Genomic DNA, 19,774 nt, shown 5'->3' with positions numbered 1-19,774 from the left:
GGCCTTTTTACTAGTGCCCTTATAAAATGGTCAGCTGAAGCAGTATACAGAGATCAGTGTTACCTAACTTGAGAAGTGTGCATGATTCCCCTATTTTAAATGTATAAATTCCCATAGGCAAGTTTGGGGGGGGGGGGGGGGTGTTATCCTGGGTTATCTTTTCCTGACTTTGTTTTCAGGCTGAATGTGTTCTCTAATCTTTTATGAAATGTAGTATAACACAGAGAATGTGATGTGGACAACTGCATAATATGGTTTTTACCTGTTTAAATAGGAACTGTAACCAAGGATGTGGCTTCCCAATCAGTACCTAATACCCCCTTTCCATGAGAAATATTTACCCTTTTCTCAAATAGATCATCGGGGGTTCAGTTTCCTGTCTGTGAACCTTGTTGCATTGTGGGAAATAACAGCTGTTTCCAACTGCCAAGCAACCAGTATCTCCCGCTGTGCATATGTACTGTATATCTATAAAAAAACAACCTTTTAGCCTATCACAATGTTAGTTAGTGTGTTTATAAATAATGGCAGTTGGTGATGTCTAGTCTTTTTCATGTCTGCCAGTAGTAAAGATAATTACATGCAGGCTCATTATGGATCAAACACCATAAACAAATTACATGGAGAATATCAATCATTTTTCACCTTGCAATGTATTGAATTTTTTTTCCTCTTCTCACTAAAGTTCCTCTTTAACTCATATGTGGGTGTTTGATGACTCCTTTAATGAATTGAGTAAAACTTACAGTACACCTGAGGCAAAAAAAATAACATACTTACCTCAGTAATAGGAAGCTACTGGATTGCCCAAAGGCTTTACAGATCCTCCCGCAGCCTAACATCCCAGCATGGGGTCTCTCTACTCCTATTCAGCTTGATGAATAGGTTTCTTCTCGCCATGCTCCTGGACACAGACGATTTTCTCCCAAGCATGCCCAATGCAATGCCCAAGAAACACAGAAACAAAAAGTTGTGAACGTCGGACTTTGTTCTAAGAGGTATGCGTGGACCTTACTCATACCCAATCCTAATGTGCTTGTCCACAGGTGGGAGAATGGCAATATGAAGTGGAACCCTGTGCTAGGATTGCTCTACAAGGATCTGGAAAGCCTCTGGATCATCTGAGGGTTTTCAAGTACTGAGGCAAGTATGCACCTTTTTTTCATCCTCCTCACTTCAGGTCGGTTTTAAGAATATTGTATTGAATCATTATTTCCAGGATTCATGCGTTATTTTATTTGTTATTTTAAAGATTCATGTGATATTTTATTTGTTATTTTAAGGATTCATGTAGCATTTTATTCTTTATTTTAGTAGAAGCAGTAGAGTACTTTACTGTGTTAGCCATTAGTAAAAGCAAGAAGTTTTGAATCAGGATGATACCATTTATTGGCTAACTTAGAGATAAATAAGACGTAAGCTCTTGGCTAATAATAAGCCTTCATCTGACTTGGTTCCTGCATATACTGACAAGAGTATATGGTATACCTGATCATGTATGCAAAATGCCCCAAAGGTATTTATGTGGGAGAAACAGGACTAACAATATCAGGCCACAGTCATTGCACCCAAATAATAATAGCAAATTCACAATCACCAAAGAATATCACATTAATACCAGACATGAATAGTGTAGGACATACCACTACTGAGAAGTGGGATAACGGGGCTGTGGCTTACCTCAGCCCCGTACAAGAGGGATGAAAATGTTTGTCACGTTACTAGCAATCAGATAATACAATCTTCATACCTATTATAAGTACGGTATCTTACGGTACGGTATCTCTTAAAATGCAAAAATAAGAAAGTATAGTTATCAAATGTAGCCAGGCCTTTTGCTTCTGCTCTGTCTGGCCCCATGCTGAGCTGAAAGCTTGCTTCTGCAGTGTATTACCAAATGGTTCCTTTCAAGCTGGTGTTCACACCTCTGTGTGAGCTGCCTGCTGAAAGAAGATTCTATTCATGCTAGAGTTCACACCCAACTGCTAGGTAATTAAAGAAAAAACATTGTCATCCCAGAATACCAGCTGGCAGCCACTTGAATAGGGCAGGCTTTGCCCTCTGCTCTTACTAGACATGCAATCTGGGTTGAAACATGAAACACAATCAGCGATCAGAAAACTGATTATGTTTATGTTTTTCACGGTTCGTTCATGACACTCTGCAATTCAAAAAGTACCAACAACTAGGTGAAAAAGTACTGCCAAAATTATTCTGGATGTGTTTTTGCTTGCAGGTGACTTAAAAGGCATTCCATTGATAATATGTGAAAAGGTCACCTAAGAGAAAATGTAGGAGAAAAAGTGAATTGCATTGGGCCCAATGTGAGTTGTCTAATGTCTAGGCTGCAACATGGACATAACACTGCAGGTAATGCATACTCTGCAGGTTCCAATGTACACATTATTTTTCATAGCATAGAGTGGTGGTAAACGGATCATACTTAACCACTTCGCATCCAGACCTTGTTTTTCCCTTATTGACCAGAGCAGTTTTGACACTTTAGCAGTGTCCCTTTTTAATCAGCAATAACTTCATCTGTACTCGTGCCACTTAAATTATCTATATATCGTTTTTTTCAAGACAAACTAAGCTTTCACTGGGGGTATTTGGTACGAAGTAAAATGTTCCTCTCTATGCATTTTAATGGGAAAAAGTGGGAACATTTTTAAAAAAAATGCATTGTTTCTCAATTTTGACCAATTCCTGTTTGGAAATAAAAAGTGCGATTGACATAAAAACTGTGCTGCCAGTTAAAGTCGCCCCAGTATAGATATCCAGATGTGTCCGCAGTATCACCGCCTCCCCCAGTATAGTCAGATGTGTCCCCAATATCAGCCCCCCTAGCATAGCCACATGAATAGATTGACAGACGCACCCCCAGGAATAGTGCCCCTCTTTATAGCCATATGTGTCCCCGGATCAGGATTAACCCCATTATGGCCAGATGTACCCCCAGGATTAGTGCTGCCCCCCCCATTATAGCCAAATGTGCCCCCAGTGATGATGATTACTGCCCCCCCAGTTGCCCAGATGCACCAAATTAGTAAATCCCCCCCTCCCCTTAGTCAATTAGATGCCTCCCAACAAATATGTAACCCCCCTTTTATTTATCCTACCCCCACCCCCCAGGATCGATAGCCAGATGCCCCCCCCCCCATGAGGCAGCCCCCTCCGTGCAGAAATCCTAAAAAAAATCCAACAGCAAGCAGCCTCACTCACCTACCTCGTTCCTGCCACTGTCCTGAAGCCCAATCCTCTGTTCTCTGCTCTGCAGTCAGCCGCATATTGCCGGTAACCCGGGTCCCGGCTTGATGACGTCATCAAGCCGGGACCCGGGTTTCCGGCAATATGCGTCTAAATTGAGAGCGGTGATCGGAGGATCAGGCTTCAGGATCGTTGCAGGAACGAGGTAGGTGAGTGAGGCTGCTTGCTGGATGATTTGTTTTACTATTTGTGTGCCGAGGGGGACAGATGAAGGATCGCTGCAGTTCACTACTGCAGCGATCATTCATGGGAGAGGGTGGACTAATTGGCCAAAAGGGAACATGTTCCCTTCCACCAATTAGTATTGCAGCTGACAGTGCCGGAGGGTGCGCTCTAAAGAGCACCCAACCGTGCACAGCAGGGCTGCAGCCAGGTCAGTATATCTACGTCACTGTGGCTTGGAGGGTGCCACAGCTGATAAAATCTTAAGATGCCAGTATACTACTCCCTCTGTATAAATCACTTGTGAGGCCACATCTGGAGTATGGGATACAGTTTTGGGCACCATATTATAGAAAGGACATTGACATCCTAGAACAGTTAAAAAGATGGGCAACTAAATTAATCAGAGGGATGGAAGGCCTTACTGACCTAGAAAGGCTGGACAAACTGGGCTTATTTAGCTTGGAAAAAAGAATACTGAGAGGTGGCTGGATTATCATGTATACATACACCAGAGGGCAATACCTTGGCAGATACATTTTTTATCCATAGGCTTTCACAAAGAATAAAGGGGCATGATCTGCACATTTTAATCTATATAGAAACAGGTGAAACTGAAAGAAAAAGATAACATGTCATTTAAAAAAAAAAGGGCTATTCACAGAAATAGTGGTTACATTCTGGAGTGTCTTACCACAGGAAGTATTTATGGCAAGACAAACATCTAGCATGTGTACAAAGCTTTAGCACCTTTCACTAGTAGATATTTGATCAGCTTTGTACAGCATGATGTACTCCAGCTCCACAACCGCCGCTCTTGTGCATGAATGACAGAATAATAGGTTTTACCTTTCAATCAATATTTCACTCAAAAATAGATCGAGAACTTCAATTTGATGTGTTTGTTGAATAGAACATTTCACCTGTTACAAAGTCTAATCGCATTAATAGCTGCTTCATTGTATAAACAAATAACAGAAAACTGTCCTAGAATACACAACTGCGCACTGCCATTACTTCCCTGCACAAACACATCTCCAGCCTCTGTTCTTCCCATAATTAAAGCATTGGAAGCAGTGACTCGAAAACTGTCCTCCCCAGGGCCAACCCTGTAAATTATATTTCAATGTTCCGAGGTTATTCTTTCTCTTTCCAATGAACACATTAACTACTTCATTGCTGGCTCGAATGAAACAAGACAGTAACGGTGGTGAATCCCAAATCATTGCTGAACAAGTGAATGTTTACTACTGAATAAGAGCAAAGATTGGAGTGATGCAACTCCGTACTTGCTGTCAACTTGATGAGGTCAGTTGCTCAGGGTCTGGTGTACTTTGCCAGATGGTTACTTGTAATTACCCATGCTACTGTTGCCTGGAGTAGCATATGACAAGAATGAGAATAGTGAAGATGGGAAATATACAGGCAGTCACATAAGGTTAAAAGAAGTTTGTGAATGAATTTCCTGATTTCTATATGGCTCCCAAAATGTGTTCTGATCTTCATCTAAACCATAATAATAATAAACAAAGACATACTGTACTACTTTGAGAACATAAATTTGCAATACCTATATTTGTTCAAAACTCTTATAGTATTTATTTAGAAAAACATAACTAACTGGCAAGAGCCATAAGCAAATGTTTCAGTGGCTGCTGATCTGACCTGCAAAGGATAATATAAGTAACTATCATGTAATAATTTCTTATATACAGTATTTTATATTGCATCTATTCCTGATCCTGACATCTTCTGCAACACTTTTAAAGAGTATATAGTCTTGTCACTAGCTGTCCATCAGTTGGGCTGACAATCTCACCCCTTCCATAGTCATATGTGCATCATAGAGTAAGATCAATATTGTGTGGAAAGCCAATGGACTTATCTGTATGTTTTTTTGGATGTGGGAGGAAACCGGAGTGTCTGGAGGAAACTAACGCAAATACAAGAAAAACATGTAGACCCCCTGCAGATAGTATCCTGGCCCAGATTTTAAGCAGGGGACCCGGAGCTGCAAGGCAAGGTTTGTTTTTTTACATGGATACACCCCTTAAAGTAAAATGAATATCTTCATAAATGCATGTTTTTCTAATGTTGAATTTGTGGTAATGTGACTGTTCCAGCCTTACACATCTACAGTGGGATGCAAAAGTTTGGGCAACTGTGAGAAAATGCGGAAAAGCCGCCGCGGGTGCTCAGAGCAAGGTGGCTGATTCCGCGTCCAACACGGCAGGTTGTGCGTGGGCCTGCATCTGCTAGCATGACTGAATGCGGAGAAACCGCCGCATGTCCTGAGAACAAGGCGGCGGATTCCGCGTCCGACGCGGCGGTTTGCACGCATGGGCCTACATCTGGCAGTATGGCTGAACGTGGAGGAACCGCCGCATGCTCTGATAGCGGTGCGGCTGGTTCCGCGCTCAGCACAGTGGATGGTTTGCAGCACAGGTCTGGTGTGGCTGGGACTGATAGTCCACACAGGTTCAGAAGGATGCTCTCGCGCGCGCTGAGGGGCAGAGCTTTTATGACAGCCAGAAGGGAGTCAGCTGACCAAGCCGGTCAGCTGACAATTCCACCACTTCCCATTGGTCCAGCACTTAGGGGAGGCGCTGGAGAGTGCCTTGCTATATATACTGGGTGCTGGTCATTCTCTGGTTGTCTGCCGTTGCGATCACTATGTGGAAGCACTCAGACCTTTTTGTCAGATTCTGTGTTATTCTTTAGACCAGTTCCTGGGTGTTGATGACCAAGGACCTTACACCTCAGATTAGGAATACTGTATATTATCTGTGTTATTTTTCAGACTAGTTCCAGGGTGTTGATGACTATGGAGCTCACACCCAAGACTAGGAATTAGCTTTACCATCCTGTTATATCTTCAGACTAGTTCCAGGGTGTTGATGATCAAGGAGCTCACACCTTTAGACTAGACAATTGTTGATTATTTGTTATGACTTTCTGCTTTTCCTGACCTCTCTTCTGATCTCTGATTTGGTACTTCGCTATATCTGATACTCCGTTGCCAAACCTTGCTTGCCTTAGGATTCCGTATCAGTCTCTTTCCTCTGTATCTGATCTGTCTGTCTGTTGCCGACCTGGCTTGTCCGACCTCGAGAACTATCTTCTCTGTTTAGAGATAGTTCACAGATCTGTCAGTGACACTTCACCATTGGTGTCACTCGCACTCTGGTCCTTCCCACTCTCAGCCTGACTCCTCCCCTTGGGGAGTCTCAGGCCTTGGAAGGAACCTGTTCTTTGGGCAGTACCTCTTACTGCCTTGCACCCTCTATACAAAAGCTCTCCTCAAAGTATTACTGTTGCACCAAACACTCATATTACTCAGGTGTCCAGAGGTTAGAGATATATCTGTATTCTCTGTGATACTGCAGATCACTGGTAATAAGATCCTCTCTGTGTTACACCGATCGTCACAGCAACCTTGTTAAGTAGTTTTGTAATTTTACCTATGGTCCTGTTGATTCAGCAATAACTATTACTACTTACGGCACTTAAGATATACGGTACATACATAGGAAAGTGCTATAAGCACAACTATATATATATATATATATATATATATATATATATATATATATATATATACATATACACACAAGGTTGGATGCGAAAGTTTGGGCAACCTTGTTAATCATCATGATTTTCCTGTATAAATCGTTGGTTGTTACGATAAAAAAATGTCAGTTAAATATATCATATAGGAGATACGCACAGTGATATTTGAGAAGTGAAATGAAGTTTATTGGATTTACAGAAAGTGCACAATAATTGTTTAAACAAAATTAGACATGTGCATAAATTTGGGCACCACAAAAATGAAATGAAATCAATGTTTAGTAGATCCTCCTTTTGCAGAAATTACAGCCTCTAAACGCTTCCTGTAGGTTCCAATGAGAGTCTGGATTCTGGTTGAAGGTATTTTGGACCATTCCTCTTTACAAAACATCTCTAGTTCATTCAGATTTGATGGCTTTCGAGCATGGTCAGCTCTCTGTAAAGGGAACCTAAACTGAGAGGGATATGGATATTTCCTTTTAAACAATGGCAGTTGCCTGGCAGTCCTACTCAGGGCCGGATTTGTACTTTTTACCGCCCAAGGCCAACTATAGTATACCATCTGTATAGTTGTTGTCTCTGTGTGCCCCAATGAGAAATCTACTTACTTTCTATCATTGGATGTCACAGACAATAGCTATTTCAGTAATATGCGTATAGATTATAAGTTATATTTTCCTTAACAACTTTTATGTTATGTTTGCCATCTCATTAATGATGGACCCATTGTGTCTCCATGTGAGTTAGGCTGATGTGTACCTGCAGGATAGCGCTTACAGGACTTGCAGGAATGACACAAGTACAGGACAGAGAGTTCAAAGGTTAAAGCTGTCCTTGTATAAAGGGATGGCTGCATAAAACAGCTTTACTGCCCCTCACTGAGCTGCCCCTAAATTTCTGGTGCCCTAGGCCATGGCCTATGAGGCCTTGCCAGAAATCCGGCCCTGGTCCTACTGATCCCTTTGGCTGCCGTAGTGGCTGAATCACACACCTGAAACAAGCATGCAGCTAATCCAGTCTGACTTCAGTCAGAGCACATGATCTGCATGTTAATTCAGGGGCTGTGGCTGAAAGTATTAGAGACACAGGATCAGCAGGAGAGTCAGGCAACTGGTATTATTTTAAAAGGAAAAATCCATATCCTTCTCAGTTTAGGATCCCTTTAACTTACACCACAGATTTTTAATTATATTCAGGTCTGGGGACTGAGATGGCACTTCCAGAACGTTATACTCGTTCCTCTGCTTGAAAGCCTTAGTGGAATTTGAGCAGTGTTTAGGGTCGTTGTCTTGTTGAAGGCACAGCTTCAGCTTTGCACTGATTCCTGGACATTGGTCTCCAGAATCTGCTGATACTGAGTGGAATCCATGCGTCCCTCAACTTTGACAAGATTCCCAGTCCCTGCACTGGCCACACAGCCCCACAGCATGATGGAACCACCACCATATTTTACTGTAGGTAGCAGGTGTTTTCTTGGAATGTTGTTTTTCCTCCATGCATAACGCCCCTTGTTATCCCCAAATAACTAAATTTTAGTTTCATCAGTCCACAGCACCTTATTCCAAAATGAAGCATACAGCATCACCTTGTGTAAAGTGTGCTGAATCATTGAACGATGCACAGTGACTCCATCTGCAGCAAGATGATGTTGTAGGTCTTTGGTGCTGGTCTGTAGGTTGACTCTGACTGTTCTAACCATTCGTCGCTACTGTATATCCGAGATTTTTCTTGGTCTGCCACTTCGAGCCTTAACTTGAACTGAGCCTGTGATCTTCCATTTCCTCAATATGTTCCTAACTGTGGAAACAGACAGCTGAAATGTCTGAGACAGCTTTCTGCATCCTTCCCCTAAGCCATGATGGTGAACAATCTTTGTCATTTGAGAGTTGTTTTGAGACCCCCATGTTACTACTCTTCAGAGAAAATTAAAAGAGGAGGGAAACGTACAATTGACCCCCTTAAATAACCCCCATAAATACTCTTGCTCATAATTGGATTCACTTGTGTATGTAGGTCAGGGGTCACTGAGCTTACCAAGACAATTTGAGTTCCAATAATTAGTTCTAAAGGTTTTGAAATCAATAAAATGACAACAGTGCCCAAATTTATGCACCTGCCTAATTTTATTTAAAGAGAAATTCCGGCCAAGAATTGAACTTTATCCCAATCAGTAGCTGATACCCCCTTTTACATGAGAAATCTATTCCTTTTCACAAACAGAGCATCAGGGGGCGCTGTATGACTGATATTGTGGTGAAACCCCTCCCACAAGAAACTCTGAGGACCGTGGTACTCCTGGCAGTTTCCTGTCTGTGAACCTTGTTGCATTGTGGGAAATAGCTGTTTACTGCTATTTCCAACTGCCAAAAAAGCATGCAGCAGCTACATCACCTGCCAACAGTAAAAATGTCACCATATAATAAATGTCAGAATGTAAATCAGGGATTTAAAAGATTTTACAATGGGCAAACACTGACTAAATCATTTATACATAATTATTGTAAAAATGAAGCACTTTTTTTATTACATTATTTTCACTGGAGTTCCTCTTTAAACAATTATTGGGCACTTTCTGTTAATCCAATAAACTTAATTGCACTTCTCAAATATCATTGTGTATGTTTCCTATATGATATATTTAACTGACATTTTTTATCGTAACAACCAACGATTTATACAGGAAAATCATGACGATTGACGAGGTTGCCCAAACTTTCGCATCCCACTGTATATGGCCAGCTGACAGTAACCTTATCTTTGTACTCCTAATTCTGCCATATCCCAAAAGACAGCAAGGATTGTTGCCTCATAATGCTGTAGGATGAAGGAAGGAGGTAGGGGAAACGAGGTGCACACCCCCTAAACACAACCCCCTTAGGCCTAAGTTTAATTATTCACTTACTGAGATCTTTGTATATACTGTTTGTATATTGTTGTTGTATACTATACTTTTGTTATAGTAGTTCGTTATAGAATTTTATTTTTTTTTATTTGCAGACAAACTGCTAGTAAGTTTAATACAAAGATTCTTTCATCTATCTGACTTTGGAAATAGTGATGCCATGTTCTAGGTTTGGCACCAGTGGTTATAATGCTCAGATATCTTAGCCCCTTCTCCTAGTACTTCAAATGTACAGTACCAAATAATTTTAATTTCACATAACACTAACTCCCAGTGCAATTTGTTTTCCATGCCCGGACACACACAAATAATTCATTGTATTAAAGTGGAGTAGAACCCTTGCACAGAACAGAAGGAAAACGTACCCTGTATGTAATCTTGCACTTTTAAGAATATTGCACTATTATCATAATAAATACAAACGACTTTTTGGAGCACAGCTCCTTTATCAACTTCTATGACACACTGAAATCCACATTAACCAACCTTATTTATACTCAGCCATCTCTCCAAGCAGCCAATCACAGGCTGCAATAGTATTGCCCAATACAGCGCTCTTCTCAGGGAGCGGGCCTTATGGGAAACTTCATCTCGGAGGAAGGAGCCAATCCGCAATAGAATGCAAAGCGCGTGACTGTATGATGTCAGGGAGGAAGGCGGAAGCAAGCGCAATCTCCCATAAGAGGGTACGCCCTTCCTCCGCCCATCATGCGTCCAGCACTGTGCCTGGCTCTGACGATCTCCGCATGTCTCGCTGCCGCTGGGTACTGCGGTGTGGTGTTTACACCATGAACTGTTGTGCCTGGTTGCCGTGGGAACATGGTGATGTCGGATCTGGGTAGCTGGAGCAGCCAACGGATGGTGCTCTCCGCCCTTTGCGTGCATTGGTCGGCATCCAGCTGGCTATTTGCCAGCTGTGACGCATGTTAGCCCTGTCCCCCATCAGGTCAGCTGCCCTGGGGGTGGAGACTGGAAGCATGACGGGCGGAGCATCTGGAATTTGTAGAGCGCTAACATCTTCAGCAGCGCTGAACAGTGTATATTGTTTTGTCACTTAACTGTCCCTCAGAGGGGCTCACAATCGAATCCTTACCATAGTCATATGTCTATGTACAGTATGTATGTATTTAAGTCAATTTTATGTATAGTGTAGTGTATGTATCGTAGTCTAGGGCCAATTTAGGGGGAAGCCAATTAACTTATCTGTATGTTTTTGGGATGTGTGAGGAAACCGGAGTGCCCAGAGGAAACCCACACAGACACGGGGAGAACATACAAACTCTGTGCAGATAGTGCCCTGGCTGGGATTCGAACCGGGGAATTCGAACTGTTTTAAAAAGGACCAGTATCACAAATTGTACATTTACTAAAAGATGTACTGTATTTGTTCAGGAATAAAATACACTATACATTTCATTTATCCTATGTTGCTGGCACTTACAGTAGGTAGGTAGTAAAAAGCTGACAGATCTGACAGGTTTTAGATTAATCCATCTTCTCATGGGGATTCTCAGCATTTTCTTTAGTTTTCAAAATATCCCCTGGACAGCAGTGGCACAGTCCAACTGCCAAAATGGTGTGTAAACGAGTATGGAGGCCATTCAGCATCTTTGGATAGGCCCTTTCAAGGGCGTGCTTTTGTAAGAATAATGGGAATACTGATAATCTCCCATGAGGAGAAGGTATAGTCCAAAGCCTGTCAGATCTGTCAAAATGTTACTACCTACTGTAAAAGACAGCAACTTAGGAGAAACGTAATTTATAGTGCATTGTAATGTGGGAGAAATGCACTACTTATATGTATGCGGTTACATGTATTTAAAATCTTGGCATTTTTCACAATAGTGGTTATTTAAGGGGTGCCGCAGTAATAAGTCAGTAACTTGCAGAGGGCTGGCCAACCCTTTTATTTTAAATCTGCTTACTCCAGTTTACAAAGCAGCATCTGAACGGACAGAAATTGATACATTATTTCTTTTTTTCAGGGGAAATTAAAATGACTTTGGCCTTCATTCAATTCACTTTTACTCCTAAAGCCCCATCTACATGGAGCGATTAGCCGCCGGATCGACTCTTCCGTATCCCCGCACGTACCCGCCGCGTCCCCGCTCGTCCGGATTCGATACCCGTTCGTCCCCGCCGGCGCCGCTTACCTTCCGCTCGATTCCGCGCTATTGTCCGCTTGCGGGGGTCGAGCGGGGAATCGGCCACGCCGAGATCGGACCTGTCGGATCTTATTAATCGAGCAGCATCAGCTGCTCGATTGATAAGTAAGATCGGCATGTGTAGACCCAGCTTAAAGGTGCCCATACATGGTACAATTTTTCATTTTTTTCGATTAGATAATTTAGTTCGATTATTCCGTTAGATTAAACATAAAGATTTTTTTCAGCATGTCCGATCAGATTTTTCTTAAAAAAACGGGACAATCGTTTGAATTTCTTGATCGAAAAAAAAAGTGTTTTTAACTTTCATTCGACTGGATCATTTAGATCGAATAAACGGGAAAATCGAACATTTTTATTGTATCGTGTATGGGCACCATAAGTTTTCTCCTAGGAGATATCTTTTTATCTTCTAATTAAAATAAATTTTCAGCACTCTGCAAGTGAAAAACTACTGTCAAAATGATTCTATTGTCTTGCTTGCCGGTAGCTTAAAAGGCATTTTATTGATAAAGTGTAAAAATACCACTTAGGAATCACTTAGGAGAAAAAGTTGATTGAATAAATATACTTTATATTATTGGATATATAAATGTATATTCAGTTTTATTAAGGTAGAACTCCTGCCAAATATATTAATATACTATACTAATTTAGTTTCAGATAAAGTGAAGAAATATTAGAACTTCACCAAGATTTCAAATTTGGCCCTATACCTATGTAATGTATAAAAGGAAAATAAAGAGACAAATACAAAAGACAGAAGGAGCGGCGTGGTGCGCCGGTGTGAGATAGGGGTCCGGGCGCAATGAATGTGATTTTCTTTACACTTTTTGCTTTATCATTATTAAATAGATAAGGAGGAAGAACTGACTCCCTTTACCTACTGTCAGGCTTGGTGGGCTTATTCTCCACCGTCAGCATGCAACACATAAGCTGAAGGAGGTACACACACCAGCACAAGGAATCAGGATATCCCCAGTTTAGTGGAGGAGAGGACTGACTCCAATAGGAGATTGTGGCGCACAGAGCCGGTGCAGATCCGAACAGCCACAAACAATACTTTGTGATAACGTCTCAGCGCAAAATAGCGCTGAGCGCAAAAACCAGAACTGAGGAGATCAGGACAGGTAGACAGAATGAACGCTTGCTTAACTAGCCACTACTTAGTGACAGCAAGCGTCCACAACAAGACAGACTGGAATAAGGCAGCCAATGCGTAGCAGCGATGGCGTGCCTCACAAAGACAGGACAGGATAGTCAGGAAATAGGAGGATCAAGATAGATGAATGTAACACAGACAAATATACAATAAGTATGTTTTCCTAGCGTATTACAATTACAGCTATCAATGAAACTATTTGTAACGTCTGACTAACATATGTATATATCGGCAATGAACCGATATATGACATAAGCAGGAACACTGACTAGGACTGGAGCAATACAGGGAACAGGACTCAGAAGGATTCGCTATCTCTTCGCAGAGATGAACGCAATCCACAAACAAAACCAGGAGCAGGATAACTAACTCAGCACGGGTGATCACGATACGCGCAAACTACCAAAACGTGCTGGAAAGCTGACTAACTGAACACAGGATATAAACAGTTCGTGTACGTATACATCAGCGACACTGATGTATCAACGTAACACGAATACAAGGAAAATAACAAAACGTGCAAGTATGCGTATATATTGGCGATGAACCAATATATGACACAAGACAAGCAAAGTAACAACTTCTAGAAACAAGAGCAGAACTAGGAGGACTCGCTGACCCCTTCGCAGGAGTCAGCGCAGTCTACATGGACTAGGAACGAGGTGGGAGCCGCACAGAGTAACAGACAGAATCTGAGACTATGGTAGCCCATGGAGCATTGCAGGAAGCAGTTCTTTATACTGAGGTCATCCAATGGGAGCAGACATGCAGATTCCCACACAAGTGAATGGTAATTAATCACAGGCTGACAGCAGGAAAAGGCAGACAATGATATGCAGCCTGCAGGAAAGGGATTGCCACTCCATTGCAGCAGACAATGTTGTTTTCACAAAAGCATATTAAACTGTCATTAACTTCAGAGCGACTGCAGATGGAATCAGCAACTAGTTTAAGTGCAAACCAAACTATGCAAGCAAATGCATGTAATGACATCAGAACTGCTTGGGTTGCACCACTGCAGCCAGCAGTAAACGCTGCAGAAGCGATCGTAACACCTATAATTGAATAGTGGAAAATAACTCATTGGGTGAATATATTGCCCAAGTGAGTTCTGTATTGCCCGGGGGTTTGTTAAGTACAATTGAATTAGGTGACGCTACTGTTGCATAATTTAAGAGCTCGCCAGTGGCTATCGCTGGCAAGTCTGTGAATTGCATAGGGCTCCAAATCTTGCCAGAAGAGGCACAGGTAGCAATAAAAAATCCAACAAAGCCCACTCGATTCAAAACAGTTTAAACCACTAAAACAAAAAAGATTAGTTTGGCTAATTTCCACTTTCATTTCTATACCTCACCTAGATTTAATTTGAAACACAAAACATAAAGGAATAAACAAAGCTATATTTATTAAATCAGCCCGAGAGGAGTAGAGTTATTACTCTGTGGATCTGGTCCCACTAGCTCAGTCACTTTGCACAGTATGCAAATAGAAATATGTTACATATTCTATTATCTCTCACAATCTTAATTAGTCTTCACAGGAAATATTCAATTTTGGCATCTGGGACAAATCTGCCATTATCAGAACAGATGAAATTTTGTGCACTCCCTTAAGTGCCTTCTGCATGTTTTAAATACAGATAGAGAATGATAATGCTCACAATTAGATCCTGTTAGCCGTGTACAGCAATAACTTTCCTCCTGGGTTCTTGCCTTGATGAGACACACAGGAATATATATCTGCTTCCCTTCTGCTCTGGGAATATTTTTGACAGTCACTTCATTTTGTGTTAAGTAACAGGATGATTTCCCTACATCTACTAAGGACAGCGACTGCTTTCTATTTTAACCAGTTCCGGATCTTACATCAGGGGCATACATATACGTATTCGGTACTTACCACAGTACTTACCACTGTAAGTGGTACTCAAACCCAATCATAGTGCCCGTGATGAATAAAAGCTGGCGTTAGTGAGACGTCGGCTTTTATTCACAAAATGAAAGTAAACAGTTACACCTACTAGTTCCCGTCTAAGTGTGGAGCCATCTTGTGGCCAAAAAGTAAAAACATACCCAAATACACTATTATACACTATTGCATAGAAAAATTCAATACATTTTTAACCTCTTCCACTCCTACCCCATAGTTACCAAAATAAAACACTTGTATAAAAAAAAAACTACATCATTAAAAAAAAATAAAAAAATTATATAGTTATCTAAGGGACTTTTTTTAGTATGTATGTCATGAGGGTATATTACTGTTAGTTTTGTAAATAAAGGCTTGTAATTATTGTTTTAGTATATAAAAAAAAAAACACTAAACAGAAAAAATATACCCTTTTTTCCAAATAAAATATTATTGCCATCAATTGTACTTGGGACACAATTTAAACCTTGTAATAGGTATAAAATGTGTTGGTTTTATTTACAATAGTGCATTTTATTTTTAAACTATAATGGCTGAAAACTGAGAAATTATGATTTTTTTCATTTTTTTCTTATTCTTCCCTGTTAAATGCATATAAAATAAAATTATACTTAGCAAAAAGTACTGCTCAAATAAAGCCTAGTTGTCCCACAAAAAAATTATATATAGATAATTTCAGTGTGATAAAGTTATTAGTGAATGAATGGGAGGAGCGTGAGGTGAAAATTGCTCTGGTTTTGAAGGGGAGAAAAACTGCTTTGGAAGTGGTTAAAGTGTGGGAGGAAACAGACAGCAGATATTGATCAACCTGGCAGAGGAGGAGGAGGAGGTACATTGCATGGATTATGGGGAGGATGATGGTAGTCTAAACGGACAGCATCACAGCGGTACCAGGATCCTGAAGTACTGAGGCTCCTGGATTTGTGCATGGTTGGCCAGTCTAGCAGTGGCCAATACATCTGGTGAGTCTGTTTACTGTTGGGTGTCCATGGTGATGGTGGCATAAGAGATCAAGAAATTGCATACGAGAACAGCATTGAGAACTCCTGATTGATGTCTATGTGGACTTTTATATGAAATAGGACGTGCGCTTAAAGAGGAGCTGTTAGGTATAAGGTCTCAGAGAAAATAAACACATATATCAGTAGCTAAATATAGGCTGTACTTACATTACATATGCATTTCACTGTCCACGTTTGGATTTCACAGAATTTTTATATAGTATATGCAGAGAATGATGCTCCTGACAGCTCATGGCAGGCTCCATGTTTCTCTGTCTCCTATGAAGCCAAATGTGTCCTCATGTCCTCCCTGCTTCCTGATCACAGAAAAGCTCATACTGAATAACACTAGTTTGCAGTGAATATTAATTAGCCATGTGGCTAGGAACAATAGCGGACTCCTGCAGTGTACTCTGCCTGGAGAGTTATCAGTGCTGTGCGCTGGACTGAGTTATGCTATTGTTACTTGACCCTGTAACTTCTCATTAGCAGCCGAGGGGAGGGCCCCAGAATGCTTTGCAGTATGGTTTGCGGCTTGCGTCCTCTTAAGAGCTTGGGTCTAACAGCTTTGCTGATAAGCACACATCAAATGAAAGAGAGATTTTTATCTTCACTATTGCCTTTTTGGCTTCCGTCTAAACTGTTTAACACAGGAGAATAGAGGTTTAAATTAGCTTCTGCAGCCTGACAGTTACTCTTTAAGCGATTGTGTAAAAGTGTAACTGTTGGTGAATGCTGGTGTTCTCATTTGGATACGTCCTCAATAAAGCTTGATTACTACGTTGGAAAAGTGCGGACCATCTTTTATTCATAACTGTACTTTAGCTAATAATCCAATTCAAACATTTGTATAGCGATTTTCTCCTGACGGACTCAAAGCGCTCAAGAGTTGCAGCCACAAGGACACGCTCATGAGGCCACCCTGCAGTGTCAGGGAGTCTTGCTTTGAACTCCTTACTGAATAGGTACTGACCCTAGACAGGATAACCCATCTAAACCCATACATAAAAGAGTACATATGAAGCAATATGTATTTACATATCCCCAGAGCCAGATTTACATTTTGGGAGCATATAGGCACAGAAGACCCTGCACCTAAACAAATGCCTTACTCTAAAGCCTCATACAAAATATTTGAATATTATAATCAGATGAAAAGCATGCCCGATCGGCAATGTGACCAATCTTGGGAAATTGGTTGCATGTATTGATCGGACATACTGCAAGATGTCGTGCCGCTGTGCTCAAATTAGGTGTGGAGCGGTAATGGCGTGCAATGTCGGGATGGAAGCCCTGGTAAAATATGCTCCCCGGTGCCTGTGCATGAATACTTTACCTGTCGGTGTCTGCAGCTGGCTCTGTCTCCACACTTTTCCTCACATAGAGGCTGTGCAGCCACAACCTGCACCACACACTGTACATGTCTCCCATACAAGTGCAGCCATAGTTTCCACCACATACTGTACATGTCTCCCACACAATGCAACCACAACCTTCACCACAACCTGTACATGTCTCCCATACAAGTGCAGCCATAGTTTCCACCACATAATGCACGTCTCCAATGCAATTGCAGCCACAGCCTTCACCACATACTCTACATGTCTCCCATACAAGTGCAGCCACAGCCTTCACAACATACTCTACATGTCTCCCATACAAGTGCAGCCACAGCCTTCACCACATACTCTACATGTCTCCCATACAAGTGCAGCCACAGCCTTCACCACATACTGTACATGTCTCCCATAAAAAGTTTGGGAGAATGTTGTATTGTTATGTGTTGTGGAGGGTTCTTCACTGTTGTATAATATGCAACACTTTATTACAATTCTACTGTTAAAGTAGCATAGGCCACCTCATCCCAATTCAGTTATGCAAGGAAGCACACTTCTGCATTGGGTCATCTTCAGGCTTTCCAATCACGTCTGCACTGGGTCCTCGTTTTAAGTTTCATATTTGCTTTCTTACACATGACAAGCTCCAACACATGAACAGGTGTAACAAAATGGAGCCACTGCTTGAAGCAGGTAACAATGCAACATTCAGAGTTTTCCTGCAAAAGAAAAAAATCTGCATTGGCAGGTAAGAGAACAGCAAGGCAGCAGCAAGCAGTGAAAGGTGGAGAGGGCAGCTACATTCAGCCTCTTCTTCTAACCAGACAATTGGCCTCAATTCACTAAACTTATCTCCTGTCTTTAATAACTCTTCTAGAGTTGTTACCATGGTGATAAGGCATGTAGTATTCAGGAAACATTTTACCTCAGGCAAGCCTAAAGTTAACTCTTCTGTCTTTAAATTAACTCTCCAATCCTTAAAATAACTCCAGAGTTAAAGACAGGCTGCTAATTAACTGCATGTGAAAATAACTACAGAGGAGGTAAATTAACTACAGGAGAGGTAACTTAAGGAATGAAGAGGTAAGATAACTCTCTCACGTGTGGAGGTAAGTTTTCTCTTGCCTTATTATCTCTAGCATGATCTTAGTGAATTGAGGCCTTGCCTGCTATGCCTCGGTAAATCCAACCCTGTACATATGCCTGGAACAGTGAACTAACAGTCAGTGGGACAGGGTATATTCTCTCTTGTGACAGCTTGGCTGGTTTACATTCCTATGTAGATTGGCTGGTTTATATTCCTATGTAAAATGCTGATAACAGAGAGGATGTGTAGTAGCTGAAGAGAAAGCAGCTACATTTTTCTATAAATGCTGATATTGTGGAATAGTCTGCAAAAAGTAGGCCAACCATAGGTGCTTACCGGTCTACCATTTACAGACTAACATTTTAACTATATTGTTAGCTTAAAGCCCAATTCCTTTTTATTTTAGTTTGTGAAAAGGGTTTAGAAGCAATTTGCTTCAATCTGAAAAGCTTTTCCCTTACTTCCTGCCCTTGGGGTCTCCATGGAGTTTCTTGGCTTTAACCCTCCTGGCGGTTCAATTTTTCTGCCAAATAGGCACACATCGTTTATTTTTTAAATTTTTTGTTTTGTTTCATGTAAAGCTACCAGAGTGGTAGCTACATGAAACACCACTAGAGGGCGCATGTGTCCCTCTAGTGCGATCGTCGCCGGCATCAATAGCAAACGGGAACGCGTATATAACGCGTTCCCCTGTTTGGCTTCTCCTGTCGCCATGGCGACGATCGGAATGACGTCATGGACGTCAGCCGACGTCCTGACGTCAGACGCCTCCGATCCAGCCCATAGCGCTGCCTGGAACTCATTGGTCCGGGCAGCGCAGGTCTCTGGCGGGGGGGGGCCTCTTCCGCCGCTGCGTGCGGGCGATCGCTGCGCGTACAGCACTTTAAATAGGCAAAATCGCCCCACCAGGGGCTGAGATATATTCCTGCGCGGCATAGCCCGAGCTCAGCTCGGGCTTACCGCCAGTAAGGTTAATTAGAAAACTAGTGGTCTCAGTGGCAGGAAATGGGGAGATTTCCCTACTTTCTCACAGGTAGTGAAAATAACTCTCACAGGACAATAGTAACAACCCTAGAATGGAGAATGTGAGGTCTTAGCTGTCCACCTGCGGCTGTATCTTTTTCAGGGGTTATGAGGAGTGAAAGGTGCCCCTGTGCCTGCACAAACTTCCTGTAACCTGGACCCCACAGGA

The 19,774-nt window shown here is 41.7% G+C and overlaps 1 protein-coding gene across 15 annotated transcripts in view; it reads right to left on the bottom strand.

The window, feature by feature from the left end:
• CCDC9B (coiled-coil domain containing 9B) overlaps positions 1-19,774 on the bottom strand; it is a 271,992-nt gene that overhangs the window by 57,090 nt on the left and 195,128 nt on the right. The window contains exon 11 of one of the 15 annotated variants that reach the window (XM_068253422.1): positions 18,189-18,214. The exons of the other annotated variants lie outside the window; for them this stretch is intronic. Coding sequence (XP_068109523.1) covers positions 18,204-18,214 — 11 coding nt within the window. The 3' untranslated portion in view covers positions 18,189-18,203. Of the gene's footprint in view, positions 1-18,188; positions 18,215-19,774 lie in introns of those variants that run through there. 15 annotated transcript variants of the gene reach the window in all.

Source organism: Hyperolius riggenbachi, chromosome 9 (assembly GCF_040937935.1).
Source record: "Hyperolius riggenbachi isolate aHypRig1 chromosome 9, aHypRig1.pri, whole genome shotgun sequence".
Lineage (NCBI taxonomy): Eukaryota > Metazoa > Chordata > Amphibia > Anura > Hyperoliidae > Hyperolius > Hyperolius riggenbachi.
The sequence above is the reverse complement of the archived record's forward strand: the minus strand, read 5'-3'. Positions and strand labels throughout refer to the sequence as shown.